Source organism: Dipodomys merriami, unplaced genomic scaffold, assembly GCF_024711535.1.
Source record: "Dipodomys merriami isolate MVZ:Mamm:240054 unplaced genomic scaffold, mDipMer1.0.p SCAF_819, whole genome shotgun sequence".
NCBI lineage: Eukaryota > Metazoa > Chordata > Mammalia > Rodentia > Heteromyidae > Dipodomys > Dipodomys merriami.
The window spans coordinates 314,897-335,723 of record NW_027206423.1 but is presented as its reverse complement, the minus strand read 5'-3'; the positions used below and the strand labels follow the sequence as shown (position 1 = coordinate 335,723).

The following is a 20,827-nucleotide window of genomic DNA, read 5'->3' as shown; positions in this document are numbered from 1 at the left end:
TCTCAGGATGGAAAATGATGGTGGGTTATCACTAAGTATGTGACAATAGAGCCTTATGATCACACTAAGAAGGTGTGGGCTAGGATAGGATGTTGACTTATTCTACTATGGTGGGAAAAGTAGAGGAGGAGGCTGTGGTGGAGAATGGGTACAAGGATGCTTTGGTGCCTAGTAAAGTTTGGTAGTGAGTTTAGGCATCTCAAAACTAACAAAACCACAAACTCAAAAATGTCCATTCTTCAGGATGAGTCTGCTAATGAAGGTGATTAGGAAAGGGTCTGTAGAACTTCTATTTCCCAGACAGATGACTTGAACTTTCATAAAGGTAAGCGATACCCTTATAGCATTGGACTGGCATGCAGGCAGGCTGTAGTACTGTGTGCATCAGAAACTACTTGAAATATGACTTCTGATCCTGGAAACTTTATTATTTGCAGAGATCCTGAAGATGCAGCCACACACAGACAGACACACAGAGATAGGCAAAGACAGCTAATGATGTTTTCATTGCAAAATTCAACAGCATTCAAGATGGCCAGTGTCAAATGGATTGAGTAGATCAATGGGGTCAGAAGAGATTACGTTTTTATAAAGATAACATAAGAATAGAAAAATGTAGCTGATCAACCTTAGGTATGGGACTGAAACTACATAAAACAACCTTCTAAGGAATGCTAGAACATGCTACATCCTGAGAGTCTAATTTGAGTCTCTTGATGAGTAGCAAGCTTTCAATCGACAAAGATATCACTCTTCCCAGGCAATCTGTATGTGCATGGCTATTTTAAAATGTTTTCTTTATATAGAACCACTGTTTTCCTTTTGTATGATTCACCAGTTGTTTCTAAGTGTTGGCCTTTGTAGAAGAACAGAACAAGTTTTCCATTACTTTTCTATAAGACAGAGCTCTCAAGCTTACCTCTAACTATTTCATTATTTAAAATTCCAGTTTCTCAGTCAAGATGCTTTCATGGTTTTTATTTTCTTTTGATTCTCTGTATAGGTTTGAATCCAAATCTGTTGCCAAGAACTTAAAAATCATTCAATTGTCTAGCTGATCAGTGCAGACTGATGCTATGGTTATATTTAGTGACTTATTCTTATTGAGTGGCCTGGAACTCACTGTTTAGCCCTGGCTAACCTTGAGCTGATGATCTTCCTGCCTCAGCCTCCTAAGTGGTGTTGGGATTAGAAGTATGCACCACCATGCTCAGCTTTGTGCTTATATTTAAATTCACCTTCTCTATCGCTCTCCCTCATCCTCCTTCCTCCTTAGAACAAGTTAAATAGGTGTCACAGTTCTATTTTCACACATGTATATAAACTGCATTGACCATATTTTCCTTCCTTCTCCCTCTCCATTCAGCCTCCCCACTGGTACCCATCCTGCTTAACCGGACCTGTTTTACATTCCTGCTGTTCTCCTTTAAAATGAGTATTAATTGTACAAAGTGGTTTCACCCTGGCATTTTATACATGCATACATTATATTTCAATCAGATTAACCTCTCTTTTCCCACTCTCCCTACCCTTTATATATTCAGTATGTTTTCTATCACTGAAGGCTAAGATCAGAGAGACAAAGAAACATGAAAAATATGACATGAGTGTATTCACTACTGTTAGAAACTGTACACTGAGGGTTAGGATGGAGAGGAAGAAAAATCCTCTCCTGGGGGTGATGGAAGGACTTCTAAGTTGAAGGCCTGTGTGGGAGGTATGCCAGGTATAATGACTCACTATAGGACTGTATTTGTAGCTAACTGTCTTTTCTTCCCAAAGGAATGGATGTACATTCTTCTTAAGCCTTTTGTTGGTCATGAGTGACACCATCAGGTTTGGTGCAAAAACCATATTCACCGAGCAGAAGAGTGGAGCAAACCTACGGAGTCCAGCTTGGGATCTCAGCCTGACAAGACCGTAATTTGTATGTGACAAATGTATTGAGACAGTTTAGCAAGAGATGAGGGAAGGGAGGAAATTGCAAAAACACAGAACACCAGTGGCACATTTTTTTTTCTCCTTAGGGTTGTTTTTCTTTGAGACACTTTCATTATGTAGCTCAAGGGCTTTCAGTCATCTTACCCCTCCTTGAGTGCTAGGATTACAGGTGTGTACCACACCACCCCTCTGATTTTTAAAAAGAAGTTTACACAATCTCAGTTCTGTGAAGAGGGGGAAATACATGATCTCTACTTTCACATAAGTAAACACTGGATGCAAAGAATGGAGAAAAGTGGCTAACATCATAGGAGAGGCAAAATGAATTAAGGGTCAAGCAAAGGCCACCTCATCGTAAGAGAAAAGAAAGATTGGACAGACAGAAATGAGTTGCAAAATACAAAATAAACGGCATGATTTTTGGAGTCTTGAGAGACAACTGTGCAAGGATATTTTAACCTATTCTTCATAGGAGGCATTCAATTGTCTTCTGTTATATGGATAGGCAAAAGGCTATGGGAGGTTTTAACACTAGTTTTGGAGAAGGCTTCATTTTGGTGGGCTTCTCAGACTGGCCTCAACTGGAAACCTTCCTCTTTGCCTTTATTTTGATTTTCTACTGCCTGACTCTCTTTAGCAACACCACTATCATTGCTCTCTCCCGATTGGACCTTCGGCTGCACACACCCATGTACTTCTTCCTCTCCCACCTCTCCTTCCTGGACCTCTGTTTTACCACCAGTACTGTTCCCCAGCTTCTGATCAACCTTCGTGGATTCGACAGGACCATCACCTATGGAGGGTGTGTGGCCCAGCTGTACATCTACCTGGCCCTGGGCTCCACAGAGTGCATGCTGCTGGTGGTGATGGCCTTTGACCGCTATGTTGCTGTGTGCCGGCCACTCCACTACATGACCATCATGCACCCCTGTCTCTGCCACACACTGGCTATCTCGTCCTGGGTGGGAGGTTTTGTGAACTCTATGATTCAGACGAGTCTTGTGATGACCATGCCTCTCTGTGGCCGTCAGCTGAATCACTTCTTCTGCGAGATGCCTGTCTTCCTGAAGTTGGCTTGCGAGGACCCGGGAGGAACAGAGGCCAAGATGTTTTTGGCTAGAGTCATCGTTGTTGCCCTTCCTGCAGCTCTGATTCTGGGCTCCTATGCGCACATTGCACAGGCAGTGCTGAAGATCAAGTCGACGGCTGGGCGCAGGAAAGCTTTTGGTACATGTGGGTCCCACCTCTTGGTGGTTTTCCTTTTTTATGGCTCAGCCATCTACACATACTTACAACCCATCCATATTTACTCTGAGAAGGAGGGAAAATTCGTTGCTCTCTTTTATACTATAATTACTCCCATTCTCAATCCTCTGATTTATACCTTAAGAAACAAAGACGTGAAGGGGGCTCTGTGGAAGGTACTAAGAAGAGGCAGAGATTCGGGCTAGGACTGGAGAAAGGGTGGGCGGACTTTCAGGTAATAACTTCCAGGTCATGGTTCCCATCTTGTTTCTTGTAAGGCTGTTGGACAGTAACAAACAGCCTTCTGTAGACTTCAGTGTTTTAGTGTCTTCCTGGCTTGGAAGCAGAATAGTTCTCTCAAGACTCTTTCTAGGTTGTTTCCTATGATCATTGTACAGGAAGGAGTGAGTGTTGATTTATAAAACAACATTCCAAAATGGATGAGGTTGGGTAATATATGTATCATGGCCACATACAGAAATTGGGTATGGGGGGCTGGGAAGGTGGCTCAGTGGTAGAGCGCTTGCCTTGCATGCTCAAGGCCCTGGGTTCGATTCCTCAGCACCACATAAGCAAAAAGAAAAAAGCCGGAAGTGGCATTGTGGCTCAAGTGGTAGAGCGCTAACCTTGAGCTGAAGAGCTGAGGGACAGTGCCCAGGCCCAGAGTTCAGGCCCCACGACCAGCTTAAAAAAAAAAAAAAAAGAAATTGGGTATGGATTCTTGGTGTTGTCTAAGAGTGATAGAAGACTTAATTCAGACTGACAACATCTTTTTCTAAAGCCAGCAATTTGCAGTGTGGTTTCATGTAGATGGCATTGTGCCCAAAGGTGAGGACATAAATTTACTTCTGCTTTTTTTAATTAGCTGTGAAAGGTCACATGGTCCCTTCCATGACACTTGGAACAAGCAAGAAGCTCATGATCAAATAGACTTAATGAAGTATGAATCTCAGATATGACAATTATCTACTCAACAAAACAGGCAAAATTGTTTGGACACCACTGAATAAAAGAAGCCATCTACATCTTATCAGCTACACTAAAAGATTGGTCATGTGGTTGCATGTCACAGACAAAATATTTTTGAGGCAAGAGAGAAGTAGAGAATAAATCAACATAGAAATAATGAATCATAATGGTAACTCCTCTGTACAGTATGTTCACAAATAAAATAAAATTAAATTAAAAAAAAGAAATAATGAGTCATGAGGAAGAGATATTGGAAAGAAGGAAGAATAAAAAAGGAACAACATACAAATGAAAAACAAAACAAAATATTACTATGGTAGGAAGTACTGGAAGGTCTAAAAATGTTGGACTCAATTGTGAAGATAGGGCTTACTGGAAATTCCTCCATTGTCATTCATAGCATGATCTTATTTCATGTCCAAGCACAGGTATCCATATTAATAATCTTTTTAAAATCTCTGTGAATTTCATATTATCTTTTCATTTAATATCTTATTATTTGTTTGATATTTGATGTAGTTTTATTGCAGTAGTCCTTAATTATACAGAATTTTAACTATTTAACTATATTCACTACTTGCCTTTGATGGACCTGAAGTTACAAAAGAAGCATAAATCACAAATCCAAGTTCTCATAGACAATAAGAGGTGACGCTGTGCTCTTGATTTCTTTAACCTCAGATCTACCCTTATTACCAAATCCTGCCAATTCTCTGTTTCTGAAGATAAATTTTTAATAAAGGAAAGGATGTTGATGTTGGAAAGTTTAGGTGGGAAGAGAATGAAATGTGAATTTAAAGTGTTTCATACGTTTTGCGTTGATTCTGGCCAGGTTCTGGAATCTTCTCATTTGTATACACTTTTGGTCTGAAGGTGTATCTTTTTCTTGCACAAGGATAATATATACGTATTATGATAATGGTTTTCAGTTCTTGAACCTTACCTATAGTTCAAGCCATGTTCTGTCTAAAATACACTCATTGCCACAGTTAATTATCATAGTATAAAGTGTCAGTATCCCTGCCCCTCCCCCAAGTATCACCCCCACCAAGTTTCAGTCACCAAGAGTTTGAGAGTTAGATAATCATTTTGTGTGACTGACCTCAAATTATCTAGGCACTAAGGAGAGGATTAGGATTTCAATGTGGCCTTCTTTATTCTACATCTGACTCAGTCGCACATATTGGCATGATCCTGGAAGTCCTAGTCAGATCCATGAGGCAGGAGAAAGAAATAAAGGTCATCCATTAAAAGTACAATTGTCTATTTGCAGATGGCATCATACACACACACACACACACACACACACACACACACACACACACACACACACGTAAAGACTCCAACAAAAATTGTCATGACTGGTAAACAAATTCAATAAATTTGCAGGGCACAAGATCAACATACGAAAATGTGTAGTATTTCTTAAAATTAAGGAAATAAACAAACCAAAAAGAAATCAAGAGCCAAACCTCAGTTATAAGAAAATCAGAAGAATAAAACATTAAGGAATAAAATTAACCAAGGAGATAAAATATCTCTACAACTAAAACTATATAACATGGATGACAGAAATTTACATAAAACAGCCAGGAGCCGGTGGCTCACGCCTGTAATCCTAGCTACTCAGGAGGCTGAGATCTGAGGATCGCGGTTCAAAGCCAGCCCGGGCAGGAGAGACCGTGAGACTCCTATCTCCAATAAACCACTAGAAAACCGGAAGTGGCGCTGTAGCTCAAGTGGTAGAGCGCTCGCCTTGAGCTGAAGAGCTGAGGGACAAGAGCCCAGGCCCAGAGTTCAAGCCCCACAACCACCAAAAAAAAAAAAAAAAGAAATTTACATAAAACACATAAACAGGAAGATATCCTGTATCATGGATTAGAACAACTACTATGAAACAAAGTGATATACAGATTCATTATACCCTCATCTACATTCAAATGGCATTTTTTACAGAAATAGAAAAAAATAACAAAAAGCCATAGGAATTATGAAAGACTCAGATTATTCTAAATAATTTTGAGCAATAAGAAAACTGTAGGCATCAAATATATTGTTTCAAATTATAACACAATGTTATTTTAATAAAATAATTGTGATACTAGCATAAAATAGAACAAACAATTTGTGGTAGATCAGAGTAGAAAACAGAAAAGTTAGAAATATATATATATATATATATATATATATTTATTTATTTATTTATATATATATATGGTGTCATGTAATTCTAAGTGAGCCAAACCTATATCTTGGGGAAATGGCAGACTACAATAAATGGTATTTGTACCCCAGTTTAATCTTTTACTACCTAAGTGGCCTAGATGAATTTCTACTATGCCTTAATCTTATTTATGTTTGAAGAAAGGATGCCTATAGGTCTGAAGTCCCTTGCAGATGGGCTAGCTGGATCTAAGATAGGTGTCCTATTTATGTCAGACAAACACTGACTTCATAACTATTCCATCTTCATGAAAAATGGCACACCCCAGTGCCACTGTCATGACTGTGGCCAGAAAGAATTATAAAGGGAGCAAAGGAGGTGGATCCTGAGTTCTCAGAAAAATTTCCACCTATTCCTAGAAAAGGCATGAGTACCCCTCCCCTTCACTAGCCAATCCTACTTCCTCATTTCCTTTATCCTATATCTACATAGGACACATATAGGATATATAGGTTATATCTATATCTATGTCTATTTCCCATTTCTGCTCTTGCCAAGGATAAAATTCTGCTTCACTGCCCAGAAAATAAATAGATAAACAATCTGGGGGAACTAGATACCCACATTTTTTAAAAAAACGGCATTTGATCCTTTTCTCATACCATATGCAAAGAAGACACTCCAAATGGATTGAAGATTCAATGTAAGACTTCAAACCACAACATTCCTAGCAAATAGGGAAAAAGCTCTTGGATGTGCATTGTGACATTTTTTTTGACAACAGAAATACAGGCAACAAGTCAAAAACAAAATAAAGAAATGTTCCTATATCAAATTTTAAAAGTATTTCTTTACCAAAAAGGAAACAATCACCAAAATAAAAAAGTAACTTAGAAAATGGAAGAAAATACTCAACTAGTATAATTCCTTAGGCAGGCAAAGTCAAAGTTCAGCAAACAGAAACACCACAAAGTGGGTATTCTAAAGGGATGGGCTGGGAGCAAGGGGAAAGGTATAGAGAAATGAAGAGGAGACAAAGGGGAGAATGCAGTCAAGAATCCAATGAATATCCTACAAGATTAAGAAGATGAGGAAAGGGGTAGGTAGGGGAGGAATAGGTGAGAAAGGTGAAAAGGGTGACAGCGATCAAGATATAATGTATTCATAAATTGCTTTGCTAAATACAACTAAAGTTAATTTAAAAATAATAAAAGAAAAGCTTATGAAATACACAAAAGTTTACTACAACTAATAAAAAATAGAAAAAAAAATCCGTAAACCACAAATCTGACGAGGAGCTAATATCCAAAATATACAAAGAGACCATCCAAAAACGTATTAATAAAGACAAATAACTTAAAAATGAGAGGAAGTTCTGAATAAGCCTGTCACTAAAGTGAGCCAAAAATTAGCCAACAGGCCATTCTTCTCAGTGGACCAAGGAACTTTCTCTAAAATAGATCCCACCTTAGGATATAAAAAATATGTTTTAAAAAACAAAAGCTGGGCACTAGTGGCTCACACCTGTAATGCTAGCTACTCAGGAGGTTGAGATCATGGGTTTGAAACTAGCCCAAACAGGAAAGTCTACGAAACTCTTATCTCCAGTTAACTATCTAAAAACCATAAGTGGAACTGTGGCTCAAAGTGGTAATGCACTAACCTTCAGCAAAAAAGCTCAAGGACAGGATCAAAGCCCTGAGCTCAAGCTCCACAACCAACAACAACAAAAAATGCTAAGAATAATTTCTTCTGTTTTATCAAATCATAACAATAAAACTCACGGAATAAGGAAATTTCAGAAACTATAAAAATTCATGGAGACGAACAATTCACATTTGAATGATTAGTGAATCATTGTAGAACTCCAAGAGGTCATTAAAAACTTCCTAAAAATCAAAGGAAAATGGGAGTATAACTTGCTAATAATACCTTTTGGACACATCAAAGATAATTCTAAGAATAATTACCTTTGTATCTATGAGGTCTACATTAATAAAACAGAGAGAATTAAAAAAAAACGAAGGTTTTAGAAAAACAAGAACAAGCCAAACAAGTAAATAAACAGAAATGATGAATATCAGGACAGAAATTAATGAAATGGAGTAAAAAATAACAATAAAAGGATCAATGAAAACAAAGAATTGGTTTTTTTGGAAAAGTAAAGAAGATTGACAGAACCTTAGCCAAACGAAGAAAGAAACCCCAAATTAATAAAATTTGAGATGAAAAGGGGCTATTATAATATATATGTTTGACATCCAGAGCCTCATGCAAATCAGTAGGGTATTTTGACAATTTATATTTCAATAAATTAGAAAATTTAGAATAAATTTGTGGAACACATAACCTTCCAAAATTCAGCAACAACTCTATGAAAAACCTAGACAAATCTATAAAAAAAACAATGAAGTTGAAAGAGAAATGTATATATATATATATATATATATATATATATATATATATATATATATATATATATACCTACAAAAAAAGTCCTGAATTGGGTGGGGGGCGTGGGGAGGATGGGAAGGGATGGGAAGGGGAAACAAAGGAGGAGGCTACAATGCTTGATAAAAAATGTACTCATTATCTTGCCTATGTAATTGTAACCCCCCTGTACAGTATTTTCACAGTAAAAAAAAAAAAAGTCCTGAGCTGATGGATTCACTGATGAATTCTCTCAGATCTTTAAAGAACTAACAGAAATGTACCTAAAAAATTTCATAAAGCATAAAGGACAGAACACTTACAAATTCATTGTACAAAGTCAGTATTACCCAAATATCCAAACTGGAAAAGGACACAATGACCCAAAAATATGATAAACCAATTTTTTTGTGAACATAGGTGTCAAAATTCTTAATAAAATACAAATGGAATTCATTAAAAGTGAAAACTTATCAATAAGATCATACACTGTGACCAATTTGGCTTAAGTACAAGAATGCAAGTGTGGTTCAATATTCACAAATCCACAAAAATGGTATAACACATAACTAGAATTAAGAACAAAAATATATGATCATCTCATTAGATACAGAAAAATTCCTGTTTACATCATTTAGCATCTCTCATGATAAAAGTTCTGAAGAAACATTAGAAATAGAAGAAACAGGTTTTCAGTGTTTATCCAGGGGGACCAATGTCTCAGGGGCCCTAAGCTAGCAGCATTATCATCTCCTAGAAACTTGTTAAGTGCAAATTTTTGGAACCATTGAAACTTATTAATCAGAGACTCTGTGGGGAGGGTGACAACATCTTAACAAGCCCTCCTGGTGATTGTAATTCACACATATGAGAGTCACTGGTGATGTGCATGATTCTTCCCACATATATTTTTGTATAAATATTAGATCATATGGGGATTGAATGAGTTCACTTTATAATGATTCTAATGTATAAAGTATTCATTATTTTGTCCACCATAGAAGGAGACAAATTTCAATGGGAATGTCTGAGAGTTCAGCCTTGCCTTTTATACAGTTTAGGTAGGGAATTATGAGCTAAGCTTCATATAAAGATCACTATTTCAGCCAGGCACTGGTGGCTCACACCTATAATACTAGATCTCAGGAGGCTGAGATCTCAGGATCATGGCTGGAAGCCAGCCAGGGCAGGGTAAAGTCCTTTGGCCTCATCTCCAAATAAACATCAAAAAAGCCAGAAATAGAACTGTGGCTCAATTGGTAGAGCATTAGCCTTGAGATAAGAAGCTCAGTGACAGTGTCAGGCCCTGAGCTCAAGGCCTGGACCAGTACACACACACACACACACACACACACACACACACACACACACACACACACACACACACACACACACGTGAGCTATGGTTTTCCTTTGTGTGTAGATTCAGAGGAAACAAAACTTTTGGTTTTCTCCTCAATAAGAGTAACATGAATATCAGTACAGCTAAAGAGAAAAAGAATTTCAAGAAGATAGGGCAAGAACTAGGAAGAGAAGAATTAGTCATGATTATTTTGCACCAGATAAACAAAATAAACATTTCTCGGCTCCAAATGGTGTCACTTCCTTCAGCTTGAGCTGTCAAAGCCATTTGCCAGCAGTCTAGATATCAAATTTTTAGCCTAGCAACAATCACCCTATTTGTTTTATTTTAGACAGAGTGTAATTCTATTGCTTTTCACTTTATTGGGGAATTTTATTGACATTTAATTAACATTTACATCAGAGTGCATGAAACAAAATAGGTAAGTTAGGATAAATAGGAAATAATTTTTTAAAGAGTAATTCAGGGGTTGGGGAGGTAGTTCAGTGGTAGACTGTTTGCCTTGTGTGCATGAGGCCCTGGGTTTGATTCCTCAGCACCACATAAGCAGAAAAAGCTAAGTGGTGCTGTGGCTCAAGTGGTAGAGCACTAGCCTTGAACTGAAGAGCTGAGGGACAGAGCCCAGGCCCAGAGTTCATGTCCCATGACTGACAAAAAAAGAAAAAGAAAAAAAGAGTAATTCAATGATGTACTTAGAGACAGAAATGTGAAATGAGAGTTTTTAGGAAAAAAATCAGGGAAGGAGAATGGTAGAAAGCATAATCAATAGACTAGATCAAGCAGAAGAATGAATATCAGAGATTGAAAACAAGGTTGAGAAACATTACATTCAGATAGCAATACAGAATTTAAGCACAAATTGATGTAACAATTGTATAAAACACACTATTGGGCAAAAAGAGACTGATATATCCAGATGCAATAATACTGGATTACTTCAATCCTCCCACTTTCCTCTCTTTTACAGATAGCATGTACAGACAAAAAAACAACAACAAATAAATATTATAATTAAACTGCACCATAGATCAAATGGACTTAAGATATTTATGTATATTTTTATCCATGAGTTCTGAAATACATATTTTTTTTCAGCAGGTCAAGGAATATTCTCTCAAATAGATCACAAGGTGGGTCATACTGATTCCAATAGCATTTATTTATTTATTTATTTATTATTTTTTATTGGTCATGGGGCTTGAACTTTGGGCCTGGGCACTGTCCTTCAGCTCTTCAGGTCAAGGTAAGTGCTCTACCATTTGAGCCACAGTGCCACTTCCTGTTTTCTGTGGTTTATTGGAGATAAGAGTCTCATGGACTTTTCTGCCCAGGCTGGCTTTGAACCATGATCCTCAGATCTCAGCTTCCTGAGTAGCTAGGAATACAGGTGGGAGCCACAGGCACCTGGCTTGCAATAGCAATTTTTAAGATGCAGTATATTTTTATGGGACCACTGATGTATCTGTGGTCTGTTGATCAAAATGACATCATATGGAACATCAAGGAAACCCATTATTTTGTGTAATTTAACAGAAATTTTCTTTTTTTGGGGGGGGTCCAGTCATGGGGCCTGAACTCTGGGCCTGGGCGCTGTCCCTCAGCTCTTCAGCTCAAGGCTAGTGCTCTACTACTTGAGCCACAGCGCCATTTACGGCTTTTTTCTTTTTGCTTATGTGGTGCTGAGGAATCGAACCCAGGGCCTCATGCATGCAAGGCAAGCGCTCTACCACTAAGCCACCTTCCCAGCCCCTTAACAGAAATTTTCTATAGGTAGCAAAATGTTGTTAAAAATTCCATCATTCTCCCTCCTTTTCTCTTTATACATCAAACAAATAAGAAGCATAATTGTATTCAATTTGTGGTTAATTTTGCCAAATTTTGCCCATGTTTGCATAGTACCAACCTGCACATGTATAGATTCTCAACACCCACTCAGTCTTTTACAAATAATATAAGATTTGTTTGGAAATAATAATAGGTATCATGAATATTATGGCTATAGGATTGATTAGTGTTTATGAAAACAAGATATGACATTAAATTTATGTGTGCATGATGAGTAAGGGACCTCACACACATTTTGTCATTAGTCCACAAACAATGGTACAGGAGAGGCTGTGTTAACATCATCTACTGATGGAGAAACCAGTTCTCAAGCACGTCAACAAAGCATCTTAAGACTGAAAATTTTCTAAGGGCAGAGTTATTTCTCTACATTATTCTTTACATTACATAATGATGTCTTACAGGTTATTTTGATTATCGATTTTCCCCACAGTATTTTTTTTTGGGGGTCTGGTCGTGGGGCCTGAACTCAGGGCCTGGGTGCTGTCCCTCAGCTCTTCAGCTCAAGGCTAGTGCTCAACCACTTGAGCCACAGCGCCACTTCCGGCTTTTTTCTTTTTGCTTATGTGGTGCTGAGGAATCGAACCCAGGGCCTCAGGCATGCAAGGCAAGCGCTCTACCACTGAGCCACCTTCCCAGCCCCTCCCCACAGTATTTTGAACAGTATTGATTTACCAATAGAATATTCGGATTATATTGGCAAAAATGTTGGCTTTTTTAGTTCATTGTGGACAAAAAGAGGATAAAAATGAGAAGTACAGAACAATCTTACATGTGACAAAAAGAGAAAACATCAAACTTTTCTTCAAGTTTAATATTTACCTGAGTCTAGAACATGAAAAGATTTCAAATGTAGTGACATTCCTAAACTTCATGTAAGACATGGGATTAGGTTTGATTGGTGACAGGTGGGAAGTGATCAGTGTCCAAGTAGGCAAGTGTGAGGAATCCCAGGCTACACAGTAGTGTAATTAGTAAGAGGGTGTATCCTGAAATCCCACATAGGCAACTGTGGTTTGGCAGAGTGTGGATAACCAAGAGAACTGAGGCCTGTGAGGCAGATCTTGGAGAGTGTGTGAGTTAGTTCTAATTGCCCACCTTGGGGCCCACATGTCTCCAGGGCTACACTTGGCAAACAATTATTTTCTTTATTGTTATTCAGGAGTTCTCTGTCAATGTCCCAAGAGCATATGGGATGCATGAAGTTTTAGGGTCAAGAGATGTTTTGATAAAACATCAGCTCCATTTTAGTCTTTTAGAGTGAACATGGGATGTTCAGGGAGTGTGTTACCACTCCTTAGGTGATGAGCTTCAGCAGCCTCTCTGATGAAGAAAGCAACAATACATAGTCATGACTTTTCCAGGACAGAAGATCTGATCCATGCTTCTTCACACTAAAGGAACTGGGTACAAGGAGAGACAAATCTACAGTGAACATTTCTAGATGTCAACTCTCTCTGCTGGGTCACAAATCTCCTTTCAAGCAAGTAGAATTGAGAGTGGTAATGCATTCTTTTCGTCTGCTGGAGCCTTGAGTGAGTATTGACAAAGTTAGCTACTCTAGATTCACCAGTAAAAACCAGGGCAAAAGTATTCCATTATAAATAGCATTTTTCATTCCTACTAATTCCCTGTTTTGAGGTCACAAAAATGTTGTTTATACAAAGCATGTTTTATTACTGATTATCTTTCTCTATCATCCAGATATCCACCTATTTGCCCACTTGATTAGGTAGAACTTGTTTAAAGTATTCCCACTTGCCTCTCTCTCTCTCCCAATGGCATGTAGTTAGGGGAATAAATATTCTAACATAAAATATGAGTGTTGACCTAAAATCATTTTGAAGTGCTTTCTAAAATACAATTCCTAAAATTCCAGGGAGCTCACATGTAAAGTCAATTGTAAACATCAGATGCAGGAGAAAAGAATGAGAATGGTCATAATTGTTCAATGTAAATAATAGAAGACCTAGACAAAAGGAAAGGAGCCCATCCTAGATGAAAACAAGGTTCTGTGAGGGGAATTAAGAGCTTAACCACTTAAGAATGATTTATTAATTTAGTCTTTGAATGGATTTGAGTTGAATGGACTCAAAACTTATTTATCTTGTATCATAGAGAAAAATGTTTTGATGATGTTTGGGGCATTTAGTAGTCTTGAAGCTCATCCAAAAAGCTTGGGCATAGGATGGGATACAGTCTAGATCCAAAAATGATTAAATCTAAAGAAGATGGTGATGGGAAATGGGTAGATTTTTGCAAGGTCTTTAGCTGGGTTTCATAGTAAGTTAATGTCTTAGACACTTATAGTAAGAGAACTACACATGCAAGAATACTAGGAAGAAGTGAAAGTAGATTCAAAATGTTAAATGTATAATCTAACAATGAGGGCAATTAGGAAAGATTTCTAGAACCTTCCTGTTCAAATAAACCTTGTACAAGTAAAAAAAAGCTTGATTTTGGCCATTTATAGCCTGACAATATCAACAAATTTGTGGGCAATCATGAAAGGGATAGTACAAAATGCTATTGGAAAAGCATTTTAGACATAATTTCTCATCAAGAAATGTATTATTTGTAGTAATCATATATAGACACAGATACATGCACACATTCAGACATGAGTTGAACACATGTAATTGCTGAATTTTGTGTTGCACAGAAACAAATATGTAAATGGCAAAATGCTTAATCTATGTCAAGGAGATTAAAAGAGTAGAAATACCTTTTTAAAAAGTATTTTTAGATTAGAAAAAGAAGATCAGGGTTGGTGAGGAGGATGCCCCAAATGATCTCACACAATCGTTTAGTGAGTGCAGGTTAGTTTTTACAGTACCTTGAAAGATCAACTTGCAGTCTCTGAATGAACAGGAAGCTTTGAAGTTACAGCATTATAACTTCCTTTCCCAGCAGTCAATTTGCCTACTCTTTTGTCAAGTTTACTCTTTATTTACCCACAATCTATCCTCTTGTAAGTTTCACAAGTTCTAAGTTTTGGTCTTTTGAGAACAAACCAAATTTGTTCTGCATCTTTTCCGTATGACAAGTGTTTAAGCCTGCGTAGGAGTTATTAAGCTTGTTTTTACAAAAGTTTCCTAGGCTAAAAACTCAGTTAGAAACACAAGTTTCTCATGTAGGAACTTTACTGATTTTATTGCCCATTGATTCCAAAGCAAGTTTTCTGCCAACCTCTTGGGCAATATCAAAATCCTATCTGATCAAAGCAGATGACCTGATCTGACTCTTTCCTTTAGATGTGACATTTTAGAAGGATATTCTGTGAACATCCAATGATGGCTGGAATGAAAATGTGACTCACTGGGAATCAGTTACATCAGCCCAACAACTTCATTCCATACACTGGTATGAAATAGTTGGCTGTCATGAATAGAAATAGCAATTTCGAAAGCTGTCACCAATCGAGGAATATGGAATGCAGTTAAGTTTGCATACCATGGTTATTTTCCTCACCATCTGTAGGGCTGTCAGTAGAAAGAGGCTGGCATTTGCTCTGAGTGCTCCCTGGGGGCCTCCCACCCTCTAATCCACATGTCCTGATGAGAGCAGGGATGGTTAAAATCCTTGTGCTATGAAATATGAAACAGTGTTGTGGTTTTTTTTGCAAGAAAACAAATAATTTCTGAGGCACTTGCGTGCACCAACTATGGTGTCAGGATGGGGAATGCATTCATTCATTCATTCATTCATTCATTCGGTAATGTCTCTTCAGAGCCTTTCATTCCCCAGGCATTTCACTGACAGTGGGAATACAATACTGGCAAAATTAGTCAGCCCAAGTTGGATGGCACTTAAAAAACAGCCAAAATAGACAGAGAGGGGCTAGAAGTGTATGCATTCATGATCACCTCAGAATGTCAGAGAATTTGATCTCCATCAAAATCTTGTGAAATAGTTTTTTTTTTCATTTTATAATGAAGTGATCTGAGACTTGTGGAGGTGAGTCTTCTGAACAGGAAGACCTGGGGAGTGTTACAGATATGTCAGAATCTGACCATGGATTTCACCAAGTGGTGGACTATATATACTAAAGTAGTCATTCAATAACCCTCCTTAGTGGTTCAGGTTCAGCTAAATGCATAACAACATTTTGCCTTTAAAACTCACAATGTATCCATCTTTTCCACAGGGGTACAAAATATGGCAGCTAAATACCTTCCTGGAACCACTGATTCAGTATTGAAACACTGGTGAAGATCTTGCAGTACAGCAGACTTACTAAAAAAGACTAGTGTATTCATTTGACAAAACAGGTCATACAGAGCAGAGATGAAATGGCTGTAGTTTACTAGATTCTTTGCTTGCTTTGTGTTGAACTTTCATACAACCTACTTAGATTTTCTTTTACCCTAGGAAATAGCAACCTTTAGAGGAAAGCAACATTGGATGCATACCCAGTGCCATAGTTTATTCAAGTGGTTGATTCTTGGGTTTCCTTGAAAAAGGAGATTTTTCAGGAGACTTGAAGAAAGTTAACAAATGTTTCATTCAAGGAAAGTTATTTAACATGACTTTAGTATCATAAGGGAAGATGCTACTATTTTAAAGCCCAGTGTTTTCGCTAGCTCCAAGCTCACAGCTTGGAAAAGGAAAAAGACACAGAAAAGATATTCAGTGTGTTACAAATGTTTGAAACTAAAGATAAAATTTTGGCTAGGAAAGGGGAAACAATGCTACTTGAAAAGCTCAGGGATGATTTTTTTTTTCTTTTAGTTAGAAAAATGGTAGAAGATATCCCAGCCATAATGACTCCTGATAAGGACCACACTGGTTGCTAATTATTTTCCCCCTAAAATGAAGAAGTTACAGCCAGGCTTTTGCAACAGGTGGGAGCTGTTGCACTTTCAGGATTGGTACAACCACCATATTCACTGAGCTGAAGTCAAGCTTGATATCTCAGCCTGGCTATTCCTGGGCCTCAATTTGCTCTAAACAGTCCACATAGAAGACCAAGAAGAGGAGCAAAAGTGACCTATAGAAATACTAACACTGCATTTGCATATTAGATTTTGTTTCCTTATTCCTTTATAGATTTTTTTTGTAGTTCTAGGGACTGAACTCTGGAGCTTACACACACTAGACAGATGTTCAACTGCTTAGCAGCACCCAAATTCCACACTTAGCTTCTGAAAAGCAGTTTCCACATCACTAATTTTGGATCTCAGTATCAGATGGGAGGCAATACATGGTATTTCTGGGGAAAGAAAGCACTGGATCCAAAGAACAGACTGATAAAATCAGGTAACAAATAGGCGACAGAACTAGAGATCCACCAGAGGTGACATGCTAATCTAGTGATCACCAGGGTAAGAAGAGAAGGGGAAGATGGGACACACATAACTGAATAGAAGAATAGAAAATAAAACCTCTGATTTGAGGACATTTATTGGCTATTTAGAATAGTGCTTCAACCCCTATTCTTTGTAGGAAGCACAGAATTGTCTTCTAGCTGTGCAGGTGAAAGGCTATGGAAAATTTCAACAACAGTTGGGGTGATGCCTTCCTTCTGGTGGGCTTCTCAGATTGGCCTCAACTGGAGCTCATCCTTTTCATCTTTATTTCAATTTCCTACTCCCTGACTCTGTTTGGCAACACCACCATCATTGCCCTCTCCCGACTGGACCTTCGGCTGCACACACCCATGTACTTCTTCCTCTCCCACCTCTCCTTCCTGGATCTCTGCTACACCACCAGCACCGTGCCCCAGCTTCTCATCAACCTCCATGGGTTTGACAGGACCATCACCTTTGCACGGTGTGTGGCCCAACTCTACATTTTCCTCTCTCTGGTCTCCACAGAGTGTGTGCTCCTGGCGGCCATGGCCTTTGACCGCTACGCTGCCGTGTGCCGTCCACTCCACTACACGACCATCATGCACCCCGTTCTCTGCCAATCACTAGCTATTGCCTCCTGGGTGGTAGGCCTTGTGAATTCTATGATTCAGACCAGCCTCGCGATGGCCATGCCTATCTGTGGCCATCAACTGAATCACTACTTCTGTGAGATGCCTATGTTCCTGAAGTTGGCTTGTGAGGACACAGGAGGGACAGAGGCCAAGATGTTTGTGGCTAGGACCATCATCTTGGTCTTTCCTGCAGCTCTGATCCTAGGCTCCTACGCACAGATTGCCAGGGTTGTGTTGAAGATCAAGTCAGTGGCTGGGCGCAGAAAGGCCTTTGGAACTTGTGGGTCCCACCTTGTGGTGGTTTCTCTGTTTTATGGCTCAGGTATTTACACCTACCTCCAGCCCATCCACAAGTATTCTGAAAACAAGGGGAAGTTTGTTGCCCTTTTTTATACTATACTTACCCCTATGCTCAATCCTCTGATTTATACCCTGAGGAACAAGGATGTGAAAGGGGCTCTGTGGAAGGTATTGGGGAGAGAAAGAGACTCCGGATAAGAGGAGACAGAGGAAAGCAGTAACATTTTCTGTCATAGCTTTCCTTGCCTGAAATCCATCCTCTTCTTTGAGGGCAACTGGTTACTAGAAAACCAGCAGCCCTCAGAATATCTCATTGGTTTTAGTGCCTTTCTCTGCGGGAAGTTTTAATTAGGATCTCTTGAGATGCTTTCTAGCTTAGTGTCAATGACCATTTTGCAAGGAGACAAAGGTGATTCCAATCACAGCTATCCACACCACGAGCTTGGAAAGAATATGTATTCCAGCCATATGTGGCTCATAGTGATTGGTTGTAGGCACTGCTGAGGCTGAAGAATGACAAAAAAACATGATAACACCATATACAAAGCACTTGCCTGAATGCAGAAGACATGAGTCCCCTGGTAGTTTTCTAACTTCTTGTAACCATGACCACCTTCCCCTACATCTCAATGGCTGTTTCGAGTTATCTAAGGATTATGACTTCACTTCTCAGCCTTCCAGAGGTTACTCTTACTTGGAGCAACAGTGAGATTATGGTCAGAAGAACTTCATGGAGTATATACAGTCTCAAATATGATGGCATTTTGTCTACCTGAATTTTTTTAAAAAAATTATTGTGGTAGCACTGGGTTAAGGAAGCCTGAAGATCTTATCAGCTGTATCAAGGGTCTCACACACGCTACTTGCTGTCATGGAGAAAATATTTTCTTGCAAGAGAAAAGTGAAGAAAGGAAACGTGAGCCAAAAAAATAATGTCCCAGAGGAAGTGGTGTGAGAGAGAAGAAAGAATAAAAGCGAGTAGCACAAAAGAAAGAATATAGTACCTATAGCACAGAGATGAAAGAAAATCGAATGGCACAAGGTCAAAGAGGAGACTGGCTTTTTTACATTCCACCATTGTCATTTCTTTTCATGTACTTAAGTAATATGTTTATATCAAAGGGTAGACTAGACATCTTTGAAAATAACCCTTTGTATCTCATCCTCATATATTAAATTCATTGCAAGCATAAAAATAAAAATGAAGGTTATAAAACTTGCAGAAGAGAATAGAGGTCAGTAGTTGTCTATTTTGCCTTTAAAAATATGATGATGATGACAATGATTATTATTATTATAAAGGTGATGCACAGAGGTTTTACCATTATCTAAGTCAAGTATATTGCTTTTTGGATAATTTTACCTCTTCACTCAGCCTTTTTTACCTTGAGGTGGACAAACAAATCTGATTCTGAATGTATACCAAATTCACATCTGAAATGCACGTGTTACTGTGGTACAATAAGATAGGAAACCTACCCTAAATGGTAATGCAGCCTAGATCTTCCCATACTTGGCCTCTTACTAGGTGTCTCACAGTTGCTCTAAATGTTTGAAAGTGATAAGCATTTTTTTCTGCTGATAACTTTGTGTGTCACTCCACAGAAAGATGTTAAAAATCGTAATTAAAAAAATAATTCTCTTGGGCTGGGGAGTTGGCTCAGTGGTAGAGTGCTTGCCTTGCATGCATGAGGCCCTGGGTTCCATTCCTCAGTACCACATAAGCAAAAAGAAAAAAGCTGGAAGTGGCGCTGTGGCTCAAGTGGTAGAGCACTAGCCTTGAGCTGAAGAGCTGAGGGACAGCGCCCAGGCCCAGAGTTCAGGCCCTATGACTGGACCCCCCCCCCAAAAAAAAAATAATTCTCTAAAGAATGAAGTCAGTATCTCAAAGGAACATGTGATTGCCATTTCCAAAGAACAATGATTAAAGATGGACGGTCATATTTTCAGGTTTTAAAACAAGTTAAAGCATAAGGACTCATTTTGAATAAAAAATACAATATCAATTTATATTTTAATTAAAAAATCTTTTTAATATAAAAATAATAAAAATAAAATAGTAAAAAATAATTTAAAAAATCTTTTTTTAAAATAGTGAATTAAGGTGCTGGAAAGAAAGTTACTAACTTCAAGAGCCAACTGGTATACATTTACTTTCTAGAGAAGATTAATAGACAAAGCAACTAAATGAAGAACTTTGCATAGTGCTGGGAGTGTGTATGAGTGGAAGAGTGCTTGCCTAGCATTTGTGAAGCTTTGCCTTTGATCTGTAGGCACACACACACACACACACACACACACACACACACACACACACATACACATACACAACTAAATGTAGAGTAAAACCTAGCACTTACATCATGCAGTATCTTGCAGAATATCAAGGGACTATCATCTTTTTAATGCTTACTTTGGCCCTCTAAAAAGTAACTCTTAAGGCTGGGTGTGGTGATACATGTCTGTAATCCCAGCTGGGAGTCTGGGTAAGAATGTGATATTCTAATTGGAAAAATAAAAGCAAACAAGACTGGGGATATGGCTCAAGTAGTAGAGCATCTGCCTGGCAAGCACAAGGCCCTGAGTTTAAACTTCTGTGACAAAGCAAAACAAAATAAAAATGGAGTAACTTAACAAATAAGAGCAT

General features: G+C 38.3%; 2 protein-coding genes and 1 long non-coding RNA gene across 6 annotated transcripts in view; 2 read left to right on the top strand and 1 right to left on the bottom strand.

The window, feature by feature from the left end:
* Nucleotides 1-20,827, bottom strand: part of LOC138819786 (uncharacterized) — a 149,102-nt gene that overhangs the window by 29,585 nt on the left and 98,690 nt on the right. The gene's annotated exons all lie outside the window — the stretch shown is intronic.
* LOC138819788 (olfactory receptor 2Y1-like) lies at nucleotides 2,457-3,392 on the top strand. The gene has a single exon (XM_070011322.1). The coding sequence runs from the start codon at nucleotides 2,457-2,459 to the stop codon at nucleotides 3,390-3,392; it is 936 nt and encodes a 311-aa protein (XP_069867423.1).
* On the top strand, nucleotides 17,443-18,378 carry LOC138819794 (olfactory receptor 2Y1B-like). Its single transcript, XM_070011329.1, has one exon. The coding sequence runs from the start codon at nucleotides 17,443-17,445 to the stop codon at nucleotides 18,376-18,378; it is 936 nt and encodes a 311-aa protein (XP_069867430.1).